Source organism: Lycium ferocissimum, chromosome 1 (genome assembly GCF_029784015.1).
Source record: "Lycium ferocissimum isolate CSIRO_LF1 chromosome 1, AGI_CSIRO_Lferr_CH_V1, whole genome shotgun sequence".
Lineage (NCBI taxonomy): Eukaryota > Viridiplantae > Streptophyta > Magnoliopsida > Solanales > Solanaceae > Lycium > Lycium ferocissimum.
Genome location: NC_081342.1, coordinates 2,105,619 through 2,119,111, shown reverse-complemented (window position 1 = coordinate 2,119,111; position 13,493 = coordinate 2,105,619). Strand labels below are relative to the sequence as shown.

The following is a 13,493-nucleotide window of genomic DNA, read 5'->3' as shown; positions in this document are numbered from 1 at the left end:
GAATTATCTCTGATCTAGTGAATTTAGTTTTAAAATGCCTGTTTTTTAGCTATTGGATCCTAATTATTCCTATCGTCATTTTATGATTTAAATGTCCCTCTAAATAATTAAAGGGGTCCAAATATGCTTCTCACACTATCAGTAAAAGTCACATCAGAATATATCTAAACCTTTTAAATTGCTTGGGGATACATTCTAATGGTTGAAAAGTATCATAAAGTATGAGTTGAAAGAGTAATATTAGCATGTCATGTCATTTTAAAAGAAAATTATTACCTCTAATAAGATTACAATAGTAAGACCCGAGATATAATCATAGACTGATTGGATTTAATTAACTGTAGCTTTACTCACAATTGCATGCGTGCATATAAATTATAATTATTCCTTCAAGCCTTTGAGCGAAATGCAGCAAAAGAAAAAAAAAAAATCATAGACCAACCCCGTCATCTCAACCACATAAAAACTATATATGAGATCACCCAATGATGCCTTCAACATGCCGGGCTCACGGAGAAACAATAAAATCATGTAAAACGCATTAGTTGTCTGCTCTCATAATTGATTTGACCTAACTCGATAATTAGAAGCTAATAGAGGATAAATTCGAAAAAGGACAAAATAACCCTCTATGACTATTTAGGAAACATAATTAGCCAAAATAGCTCATGTTCGTAAAATTACCCGAAATGACCCCATTTCTACCCCTAACTTCAAAAGCATGTTGTATATTTGTACCCTCACTACAATTGAAAAATATTGTATCTTTGTTGTATACGATTGAATTTTCTTGGATATAAACACCTCTTATACATTATTAGACACTCTATATATTATTATACACTTTATACAAGATTGATACATTGTTTACTCCAAATATATAAAGTTGTATATTGTTGTATAACGTTGTATATTGCGAAAAAGTGGCTAAGCGGGGTGTAATTTAAAAATATGGCTACACAAATGTAAGTTTGTATGCTAGATTATACATTATTGAAATTTTCTTATAAAATATGCTCCCTGCACTTATGGCGGAGCCACATCGAATATGTATTTGAACCTTCTTAGCTGCTTAAGAATATACTTAAACCATTTCTATTATTCAGGGCATGTTTGGAATTAGGTCATAGTTATTATACATGAAGCTAATATCTTGGTTTGTGCTTAGCTGTTTTCTTACCTGAGCCGAGGGTCTATCCGAAATCGCCTCCTATCTATCAAGGTAGGAATAAGATCTGCGTCTTTCTATTTTCTTCAGACCCCACTTATGGAATTACACTGGCCCTATGTGTTCTTGTTATTGTTGCTTAGCTATTTTTTAACAAATTTTCCTAGTTATAATGTTCTTATTTATCGCTTCCTTTTCTCTAATCTTTTAATTATTAGGTATTTATTGAATCATAAAATAATAATAATAATAATAATAATAATAATAATAGTAGTAGCAGCAGCAGCAGCAGTAGGGTCCTATAGGTTAACACGACATTTTAAAACCAAATTCAATATGTCAATGACAATTTTAACCCTTTTTCGTATTTCTTGTCATGATGAATCTTATTTGAATCAAGTAAATTAAGTAATGGATAAACATGTTCTAATATTAACATTATACGTCTCTACCTTTTACAAGTGTTACAAATCCACAAGTTTTAAATTGAAACAATACACGTAAAACACTATTAAAAAAATTGAAATATTAGTAGCGGATAAATTCTGTAGCTAAATAATAAAATTCATCACTAATTATATTTAGCGACGGATTAATGACGAAGTTCATAGCTAATTTTAAAATAAATTATTCCTAGAAATACTTTAATAAAGAATTACAAAATCATGTGTTAGTTAGGCTGTTAGAGGCTAAAAATTTTCTTGACTATTCCAACATCATCGTGCCAAGTGTCAACATCGTCGACGCAACTTAAATTTATAGTGGTATCGAAAAGGATAATGATTTTATTTATGATAATGACGGCTACTTATAACACAAAAAAAAAAACAGATTGGGTTTTGTCAGCACAGACGTAGTTAGTCATCACGCTAAATTGTGTTCTGTTATTAAATACAAAACAAAAAATCCTGCACTAGATACTCTAGCAAGTACTATGCAGTATTATCAACTAGGATTGTTGTCGGCTGAACATGAATCTTCCGGACTTCATCCTTAATTAAAAAATTTGAATTCAAACTCTAAGTATGAAAAAAGAATCTTAATAAAAAAATATTTTCCTCTTACATGCAATTTATATCTGAGTTAATTAGGGCCTCAATATAAATACTGAACACTAAGAAAAAACTAAATAAAGTACTGTATATCATTGACCATGCAATCGCAAAATGATACGAGAGAAACGAAGAAACTTTTCTCTTCCTTTACCCCCTACGAACAGTAGAGCCGAATCCAAAATTGAAATTAATGGATTAGAAAGTTTAGCCCTTTTAAATTAGTAGGTTATAAATTAATAATGTGTACCCTATTGAATCAAATTTTCAAGATAAATATATGGTTTAGGCTTTATATGCGAAATTTGATTTAGCAAGAAATTTAAGAAAATCAGGACACTAGCAAAAACTCAAACTGTCAAACGATTACCAAGAACAAGGCACTAATTAAAATTGTATAACGTAATTACGTAAAGTAACCAATAACTAATTAAGATCAGATGATGAAATAAAGAATGAAAGTTGCAAATAATACGCTAGCTCAACCTATATATTAATACTATTGGTCTATTTAAATGAGGGAAACTCTCAGCCTATCAAATATTATTAGTCCTATTAGTGTATTTCTGCTCATGCACATTGCGCAGACAATATATATTTAATTAAACATTGGGGTCATTACTACTAATAATGAAGAACTAGTAGAAATTATTAAAATGGGGAGTATACAGTATATTATGTCACAGTAGCACAATCAGGGTCGGGCGCGGAGCCACTGTACGCGTTACAAGCGTTTGACAGGATTCAGTAACTTTTGGCTCTAATTTTATATTTGTATTTAATATGTATAAATAATCGATTCAGAATTCAGTAAGTAAAAAGAATTTTGGTTCAGAATTCATAAACTAAAAATCTTGACTCCAACTTTACTTAAGAGTCATGGTCGAATATAGTACTTGTTGATGGGCTTATTAAGAAATAAAGTTATATTCTCGCTATATCTTCTGCATAATGATAAGCATTTGATCCTAACAAGTGATGTTAGGGTCAGGTTCATGGGTTCGATTCTCAAAAATAACATAGGGAAAAGGACATATATTGCCACTCGGCTATAAATAATCCCATCCTCTAGCCCAATTTTTTTCAAATCCAAAGTGTAGCAATTAAACAAATCCCATTCATTAGTCAAAATTTAAATAAGACAATTTTCAAATAAAAACCCAAACCCAAACATGTTTGAGGCGATGTTTATATATAATATGTGTCATTTGTGTATAAAATATGTATCAGTAGCTATCTGTAATGTATAGAAATTGTATAAAATATGAATCACTAAAGTATGTATCATTTTTGTTTATAATGTATCATTTGTGTATATAATGTGTATCAGCACAGTGCAACTGCCCTGTATAGAATAGAAATTGTATCATTTTTGTATATAATATGTATCATTTTTTTATAGAAAGTGTATATATAATCCCAGCATGTGTATATAAACTGTATCAGTCTTGTATAGAAAGTGTACCATACGTATAAAAAAATGTATTATAGAAACCGTATCATTGTGGTATATAATATGTATCACTATTGTATATGTAAAAAAAAAATCATATCATTATTGTATAATACGTGTATAATAAATGTATAATTAACGTATAGTTTATGTATAATAAATGTATGATTAATTACAGCATATGTATATAAACGGTATCATTCTTGTATATAAAGTGTATATATAATTTCAATATATGTATATATGTTATAGTAACCCTTTAGTGGCGACGTTTTTATGGCGACTAAAAGTCTTTTTTTTTTTTAAACCGTCTAGACTGTTGGGCCGGCCAGCCTTGATATTAATTTGGGCCGACCGATCTCCTGATGGGATTAAGCCCAAATAGTGATTAAATGCCTTTTCCCAATAACATATTGCATGTGGCAGGTGATGATAAGTGCGTGATCTTAAAGTTACATTCTCGTTATATCTTTTGCATTATTAATTTAACGTAATATTTGGCCTATGACGACGCTCAGGTGATGCGTGGGGTATAGCCCGGGTGACTAATAGCCCAGGTGTTGATCCTAACACATGACTCCTCGAATCTTTACATTGTATCTGGCTATTATTGAACCTCCAAGATTAAGCAGTAGCCACAAGTTTTTATAATCAAATAAAACAAACAAACAAACAAACAAACAAAAAAATCCAAGACAACTCATGTCATGCATGACAAGTCCTGATATTGGATCTTACAGTTACAGGCTACTTGCATGAATGGTATAGCTCACTGTCAAATAATGTACTTTCTCTGTCTCAAAAGATTATTCTTTTTTCTTTTTTAATCTTTTTTAAAAAATAAATTTTTTTATATTTAAAAATAATTTAATTTTATGAGACGATTTACAGTTACATAAATATTTAAAATTTATTTTAAATTATATATTTTAAAAGTCTTCTTTTATTTTTTAAATTTTATGTTAAATCAAAAGAGAATAATATTTTTTCGACTGAGGAAGTAGTTTTTTTTTTTTTTAAAGGAAAGACAGATACCTAAACAAACTTCAAGATCCAGTCACTGTCTATTTTAATTTGTGCACCTGATGTTTCTTGAATAAACCAAAAACTAAGTGCACTAGCTAGCAAGACTTATCTTCTTATAAATTTCGTCACCTCAAACGTCATGCGTCTAAATTTCGTCCTCAATCATTTACTCCCCCCTTATATATATCAGACTCAAATTATCATCATAGTACACAATTGTTAAGTCACTTAAGTCAAGATTTCTTCCCATCCCTTGACCTCAGCCTCCCGCATAATCTCGCTCTTTTAATTTTTAGACTTAAAATCTCTAGCTTCTAATTTTAAAATACGCAAATTTGCCTGTATTTGTGTTTTTATTTATAATCTTTGTATCAATTAAGTCTGAGCGTAACAATGGTGCAACCCCATGTCCTCTTGGTGACATTTCCAGCACAAGGCCATATTAATCCATCTCTCCAATTTGCCAAAAGGCTAATCAAATTGGGCATTGAGGTAACATTTGCCACGAGCGTTTTCGCACATCGCCGTATGACGAAAACTGCGGCGTCCACCGCACCCGAGGGCTTGAACTTTGTGGCATTCTCTGACGGATTTGACGATGGTTTCAAGCTTGACACGGATGATGCTAAACGTTACATGTCGGAGATAAGAAGTCGCGGTTCTCAAACCTTAAAAGATATCATACTGAAGAGCTCGGACGAGGGACGTCCTGTCACGTCCCTCGTCTACACTCTTCTGCTTCCTTGGGCTGCTGAGGTGGCGCGCGAACATCACATCCCGTGCGCGTTGCTATGGATTCAACCAGCAACTGTGCTAGACATATACTACTATTACTTCAATGGATATGAGGATGAAATGAAGTCTAGCACCAATGATCCAAATTGGTGTATCCAATTGCCAAGGCTTCCATTACTAAAAAGCGAAGATCTTCCATCCTTTTTAGTTGCTTCTAGCTCTAAATTAGATGATGGAAAATATGGCTCTGCTCTACCAACATTTAAAGAGCAATTAGACACATTAGATGGTGAAGAAAATCCTAAGGTGCTTGTGAATACATTTGATGCATTAGAGCCAGAGGCCCTCAAAGCTATTGAAAAGTACAATTTAATTGGGATTGGACCATTGGTTCCTTCATCATTCTTTGATGGAAAAGATCCTTTGGATTCTGCTTTTGGTGGTGATCTTTTTCAAAAGTCTAATGACTACATGGAGTGGTTGGATTCACAGCCAAAATCATCAATTGTTTATATATCATTTGGGAGTCTCTTGAATTTATCAAGAAACCAAAAGGAGGAGATTGCAAAAGGGTTGATAGAGATTAAAAGGCCATTCTTGTGGGTAATAAGAGATCAAGAAAATGTGAAAGAAGCAGAGGAATTAAGTTGCATGATGGAATTGGAGAAGCAAGGGAAAATAGTGCCATGGTGCTCACAACTTGAGGTCCTAACACATCCATCTTTAGGATGTTTTGTTTCGCACTGTGGATGGAATTCAACTCTGGAAAGTCTATCGTCAGGCGTGCCTGTGGTGGCATTTCCTCATTGGACAGATCAAGGGACGAACGCTAAGTTAATCGAAGATGTTTGGAAGACAGGTGTCAGGGTGAAAGCGAATGAAGATGGTGTGGTTGAGAGTGAAGAGATAAAAAGGTGCATAGAGATTGTAATGGATGGTGGAGAGGAAGGAGAAGAGATGAGAAAGAATGCTAAAAAATGGAAAGAATTGGCAGGGGAAGCTCTGAAAGAAGGTGGATCTTCAGAAATGAATCTGAAAGCTTTTGTTTAAGTTGGCAAAGGTTGTTGAGATTCTTTTTGATGAGGCAATTGGTTTACTATTCTGTAATTTGCTTTCTTCCCCTAATAAAATTAATTAGCATGTTTACACATTGTTTATTTAAAAGAATTACTACAAGTATAATTAGTAATCCGGAAAGCAAGCTATGCAACATGTTATTAGATTAAATTACGAGTATATATAAGTTCTATTCGCTGACAGTATAAAAAGGTTTGCGCAATCAAGTCACTTAAAAAACAATTACAGAAATTTCATTACACACATATTCATTAAAAAATAGAAAACAATCTTTTATAATAAGCCAAAATATATCAGTAGCGTAAGAAATATGTATATTATCAATGCATATAACTTGAAATTTGAAATTATATTATTCGTGTTACATGTCATTAATTACATTGACAGTGTACCTAGAGTTTTATTCTAAATTAAATTTATGGGAGAAAGAATTCCCCTTCTTTTTTTAAAAAGATGCTCAATTAATAACTATACATCCTTCTGTCTAGATCTCCCCTTATTTTTGTCATTGCAATGTTCTTTTTAGATTTAACTTATGGTTGTTTTATATGGATGAGTGTCACGTCCTTAGTCTTCAACTAAGCGCACGAGCGGCACTTGACAACTCGCTCACGTTCTTGCACAACTTACTCACGATCTTGCTTTGCCAAGTCGGCCTAAATTACTACGCTCAAGATCGCTAAGGGAATAGTAATTGAAAAACCGAGAAATCTGCTTAAAAGGAAGAACTTTTTATTATAGATGACTTGTTGGATTTTAACTCGATGATTCTGAATGAATGACCCTCCTATTTATACTTTTTTGGGAAACTAGTATGTAAATAATAATTATTGTACAAGTCCTACATATTTACAAATAAGCCCCTATTCTAGAAATCTCTACACATTTAGAGTATTCCAAGGACTTTCCATGCAAATCATGAAATTCTAGGGTCTTCCAAGAAAGTCTTTCAGATATTTTCATAAGAATCTAGAGCTTCCAGGAAGCTCTCCATTGGGCTCTAGAATGTTTTCACGAAATCTTGCCTCCTTTCCATGTAAGCATCCACATAAGCTTTCTACATGGCAAAAATAGTTTCACGTGATGCCTAGGTGGCATGATGATGTGGCGGGTTATCACATGAGGGTGTACTTCAACACGCACTGTCGTTGGTCTAGAAAATACAAAACAAGAAAGTAATTTCCTTTTTGTCACTTTCTGATTAATTGAAGAGAGAGTACACCACAAAACAAGAAAATGAAACCTTGTGAGTTGAGATGTTAAAGATCATGGGGTCGATTCTGGATGCCCTTATACTTGTTTAGACGGAATGTGACTGTGAGACGGGTCTTTCATTCGCATATCGTTAGTTGTAAATATCAATAAGATTTTACATGAAATTACTAACAGATATAATTAGAGATGGTAAAATTAGTCGATAAAAACATGACACATCCAACTCGATCAAGTTTGGGCAGTCATAAACCTACTTATTTACAAATTTAATTCATTTTCATATATGTTCAATTTAATTTAATATGTGCTCAAATTGATCCATAAGAAACCTTATCAAGATATTTTTAAAAAGACATTTTTTTTGTTTGATATGTTGGCTATAAAATATTAGAAATTGAGTTTATTAGGTAATTGGTTCAAATTGGACGGGTTGGGATATGACTTATTGTTTAGTCCATTTCAATACAACTATTTCAGCCCAAATAACTTTTGAATGAGTCATTCATCTATTTCCCGTCCAAATTCAATTCAACCCGCCTATTTGATACTATAAATTCAGAGTAAGCGAAAACAAATTCAAATTCGTGTTCATCAGCCCGTGGTAACTGAGGTGCCAGATTATGTAAATTGGATTAGTTAGTACAATATGCATAAACACTAAATTTTATTAGGAAAGAGATAATTGCATATAGGAAAACAATTGTTCACTAAAAATGTAATCTCAACAACCTTTGCCAACTTCTTGAACAAAAGCTTTTAGATTCATTTCTGAAGATCCACCTTCTTTCACAGCTTCCCTTGCCGATTCTTTCCATTTTTTAGCGTTCTTTCTCATCTCTTCTCCTTTCTCTCCACCATCCATTACAATCTCTATGCACCTTTTTATCTCTTCACTCTCAACCACACCATCTTCATTCGCTTTCACCCTGACACCTGTCTTCCAAACATCTTCGATTAACTTAGCGTTCGTCCCTTGATCTGTCCACTGAGGAAATGCCACCACAGGCACGCCTGACGATAGACTTTCCAGAGTCGAATTCCATCCACAGTGCGAGACGAAACATCCTAGAGATGGATGTGTTAGGACTTCAACTTGTGAACACCATGGCACTATTTTCCCTTGCTTCTCCAATTCGATCATGCAACTTAATTTCTCTTCGTCTTCTTTCACATTTTCTTGATCTCTTATTACCCACAAGAATGGCCTTTTAATTTCTATCAACCCTTTTGCAATCTCCTCCTTTTGGTTTCTTGATAAATTTAAGATACTCCCAAATGAAATATAAACAATTGATGACTTAGGCTTTGAGTTCAACCATTCCATGTAGTCATCATTTGACTTTTGAAAAAGATCACCACCAAAGGAAGAATCCAAGGGGTCTTTTCCATCCAAGAATGCTGAAGGAACCAATGGTCCAATCGCAATTAGATTGTACTTTTCAATAGCTTTAAGTGCCTCTGGCTCTAACGCATCAAATGTATTCACAAGTACCTTTGGATTTTCTTCACGATCTAATGTGTCTAATTGCTCTTTAAATGCTGGTAGAACAAAGCCATATTTTCCATCTTTCGAGCTAGAAGCAACTAAAAAAGATGGAAGATCTTGGCTTTTAAATAATGGAAGCCTTGACAATTGGATACACCAATTCGGATCTTTGGTGCTACACTTCATTTCTTCCTCATAACCATTGAAGTAAAAATAATATATGTCTAGCACAGTTGCTGGTTGAATCCATAGTAACGCGGACGGGATGTGGAGTTCATGCGCTACCTCAGCGGCCCAAGGAAGCATAAGAGTGTAGACGAGGGACGTGATAGGACGTCCTTCGTCTGAGCTCTTCAGAATGATATCTCTTATTGCTTGAGAACCGCGATTTCTTATTTCCGACAAGTAACGTCTAGGATCATCCACGTCAGGTTTCAAACCATCGTCGTATCCATCAGAGAATGGCACGAAGTTTAAGCCCTTGGGAACAGTAAAAGTCGCAGTTTTCGACATACGACGATGGGCGAAAACGCTCGTGGCAAAGGTTACCTCAATGCCCAATTTGATTAGCCTCTTGGCAAATTGGAGAGATGGATTTATATGGCCTTGTGCTGGAAATGTCACCAAGAGGACATGGGGTTGTACCATTGTTACGATCAGACTTAATTGATAGTACAAGTTTATGAAAACAAAAACGAACGAGTTCTAAAAATAGAAGCTAAAGAATCTAAGTTCGAAGAAGAGTGTGATGGGGTCAGGGCGAAGGCAAGTAGACTTTAATATTGTGTTGGGAAAAATTGGATGGATAAATCTTGACTAGTATGGCTCTTAATAATTCCGCGCTATGATGATAATTCGAGTATGATATTACTACTATATATAAGTGAGGATAGTGAGTCTTTGTAGTCCTCACATCCTCACAACACTAATAAGATGCTTACATGTGCCTTCTCTTATTGACTTTTTTTTGCATATTTTCATTTTTCATTTTTTGCTCTCATTCATTTTATTTTTTTTTGAAACCACTCCACATGGATTTTGATATTACCAACTTTTTGTAGTCCTCAAATAAATTTATTTTATATTTTTACCCCTAATTAAAGTTTTTATGACTTTGTGAATCCTCAAACATTTTGGTAAATTTTGAAAATTTTAGGGACTTTTTTTATGCCACTAAAAATAATGATGTCATGAAAAAGATTATAGTGGACCCCACAAAGCATACTCATATATATTTGAGTCTTTTGGGGAAATATTATTAAACTTGTTTTAAAATATATTCTTAACCTTAAGAATTTATTATCTGTAAAGAATTCAAATTCTATCTTAATGTAGGCTTAATTATTGAATTAACATATTATTCTTATAATACTATTTAGTATTTGTTGATATTGTTTATTGATTATCATTTGCTATTTTTAGTTTTTATTCGTCTAGTTAGACGTAAAGTTGTTTTATTTTCTCCTGTAATTTTGTGTCGTACATGCTGGCAAAATAAGTAATTAGCAAAGATTTCACTTAAGGTAAAATTAAGTTTAAAATTAATCTAATAAATACATATAAACTTATATTGATGTTAAATACTTTTAAAATGTAAATTATAGTCCTTTCGTTTCAATCGAAAAATGAACTTCGAAGTACAATAATAATTAATCAAAATTTACATGCGCACACTTTTAACATAAAACTTATCTAATACTATAATATCTTATGGTAAAAAATAAGTTAGCCACTATGGGTTCAATTCGAAGAATCAAATGAAATTAATATAACATATGAAAAGCTCAATTTGGATCATCGGAGACTTTAATCTCAAAATATTTAAGTAAAATATAAATTAGAAGAGCTTTCTATTGCTTGATTTTTTTAAAAAAAGAGTCTAATACAACTAAGAAAAATATTTTCTCAACTTTCATATACGTTTTTTTACTTTGAAATTTTAGAAGTCTTTTTAAAGTGTCAAATTAATGTTACAAAAATAAAGAAGCAAGAGCAAAAGAAAATTAAAAATATCTACATATTAAATTTTTATGCCGGTTTGGACCCGGGCTTAGCATGGGCCAAATGACACTAGTATATACTCCCCCTCTCTGTTTCAAAATGTCGTACAAAATGAATTCTTTCCTAATTTGGAAACAAATTCACTTTATGAATGATTTACGGCCACACAAATTTTCAAGGCTTATTTTGAACCACAAGTTTCAAAAGATCACATATAAATTGAAATATATATATAAGAGTAAAAAGTTTAAGGACAAAATTTGGACGCATGACGTTTGAGCTGACGAAAAATTGATGAGAAGACAAGTTGCTACTTAGGGTGTGGTTGGCACGAAGGAAATTGTAATTTCATAGAAATGATTTTTTTTTTTTTTAAAAAAAAACAAATACTCCGTAGTATTTTGTAAGTAAGCAAAAATTACTGCCCTAAGAGTATTTAGGAGATGATGAGCTGGGAATGATACTTATAAAACTTGTTTATTCTATTTTTGTTAGGCAAATCATTTTCTTCATTCTTAAGGAACACGTTTTTCAAGAAAAAATATTTTGACCAACACACATGAAAAAATTAAAATTCATACCAAACACACCCTTAATAAGTTTTTGTTTTTATTCATTTAAGAACCATCGCGTCGACAAAGTAGAGAGTGCCCAGTCATTCTTGAAAAATATTCCATCCTCGTTCATATTTACTTGTCCATATTTGACTTGCATATAGTACAAGAAAGTATAGAAATCGCAACAAAAATTTTTATATTTGGCAACAACTTAGTTTTATTATTGGAAAATAATTTTTTTGTTGCCAAAGAATTTAATTTTGTTGCCACAGTATTGATTATTGTTGCAAAAAGTACTTTTGGCAATAAAAAAAAAATTATTGCACGTTGTTGCAATAACAGTAGATTGGGAAAAGTTCATGCAACAAAAAAAATTTTTGTTGCCAAAAGTACTTTTTGTAACAATAATCAATCTATGATAACAAAAAAAATTATTGCCAAATATAATTTTTCTTGTAGTGATATCCTTTAAAAAATAATATAAAATGATAATTTTATTAAATCACCCCTAATTATTATAAGTCATCTAGTGTTGACAAAGAATTGGAAGTTATTAAAGCATTACTTATTGATAAAAAAAATATGAATAATATAGTAAATTATTTTTTGATTTTTCAAACGGTATATTTATTTTCCGTATGTATAGTGAACGAGTAAAAAATGTACAAGAATACTAATGATCGTGATTTGACAGTGAGCTATACCTGTCATGCAGTAGCCAGCAATTAAGCCCAATTTCAGTTGTCATGCATGCCATGAGTTGTCTCGGATAGGCTATTGTTTTTTGGAATATTCAATTATAAAAAGTTGTGGCTACGGCTTAGTTAATCTAAGACGGTTAATCGATAGCCAGATACAATGAACAGATTGAAGTGGGCATGAATTTTAGTGTATGTCCTCTCCATTTTAATAACAGAAAAGGGCCAAAATTACCCCTGAATTTTGAGACATAATTTATTCATACCCTTTATTATATTTTAGCAATTATCTATATCATTTTATATTATAGGGTTGATTATATCCAATTATGAAGTAACGAGTAATCGCCACGTGTCAAGAATACTAAAATTATTTTAATAATTTTTTAAAAAATAACCCAACTCAAATCGAATTTTTTTTCCAACCAAACTGATACGGACCCAACCTATTACCCCTTGGCTGAAAAAAAAAAAAAATTCGGATCGGGTTCTATTTTTTTATGTGTAAAAAATATTATTTGATAAAATAGTTTTTGAACGGCTAGATGTTAATCTGCGTAAGAATGTTAAATCGATAAGCATAATAATATATACATTGTGATAATTTATCTTAAAGTATAACGAAGGGTATGAATAAACTATTTTTTAAAATTCAGGGGTAATTTTAGCCCTTTTCCGTTTTAGTAATAACTTCTTCAAGTACTTCATAATAAATGGTATCGCCGACAATGTTGATCAATATTGTGTGCTTAAATGCGCATGAGCAGACTGTACCAATAATATTGATAGGCTGAGAATTTTCCTCATTTAATAAATAGACCAACAGTATTAATTCTTTATTTCATTGTCTCATTTTATATCACTACTTAAAAATCTCTATTTTCTCATTAATTTTTCACTGAAAAATATTCAGTGACTATTTTTCACTGAATGCCAGTGAAAAAAATTTAAATAGTAGTATTTTCACACGAAAAAATATGAAAGCTTTTTCGTGCGTTTTGATTTAACTTATTTCCCATCATGCG

General features: G+C 32.1%; 2 protein-coding genes across 2 annotated transcripts; one reads left to right on the top strand and one right to left on the bottom strand.

The window, feature by feature from the left end:
• Nucleotides 1-4,901: 4,901 nt before the first annotated feature.
• LOC132052643 (UDP-glycosyltransferase 75C1) lies at nt 4,902-6,580 on the top strand. Its single transcript, XM_059444317.1, has one exon. It carries the CDS (start codon nt 5,093-5,095, stop codon nt 6,482-6,484), a length of 1,392 nt encoding a protein of 463 aa, XP_059300300.1. The 5' UTR covers nt 4,902-5,092; the 3' UTR covers nt 6,485-6,580.
• A 1,793-nt stretch (nt 6,581-8,373) lies between these two features.
• On the bottom strand, nt 8,374-10,043 carry LOC132052562 (UDP-glycosyltransferase 75C1-like). Its single transcript, XM_059444197.1, has one exon. The coding sequence runs from the start codon at nt 9,858-9,860 to the stop codon at nt 8,448-8,450; it is 1,413 nt and encodes a 470-aa protein (XP_059300180.1). The 5' UTR covers nt 9,861-10,043; the 3' UTR covers nt 8,374-8,447.
• Nucleotides 10,044-13,493: the final 3,450 nt, after the last annotated feature.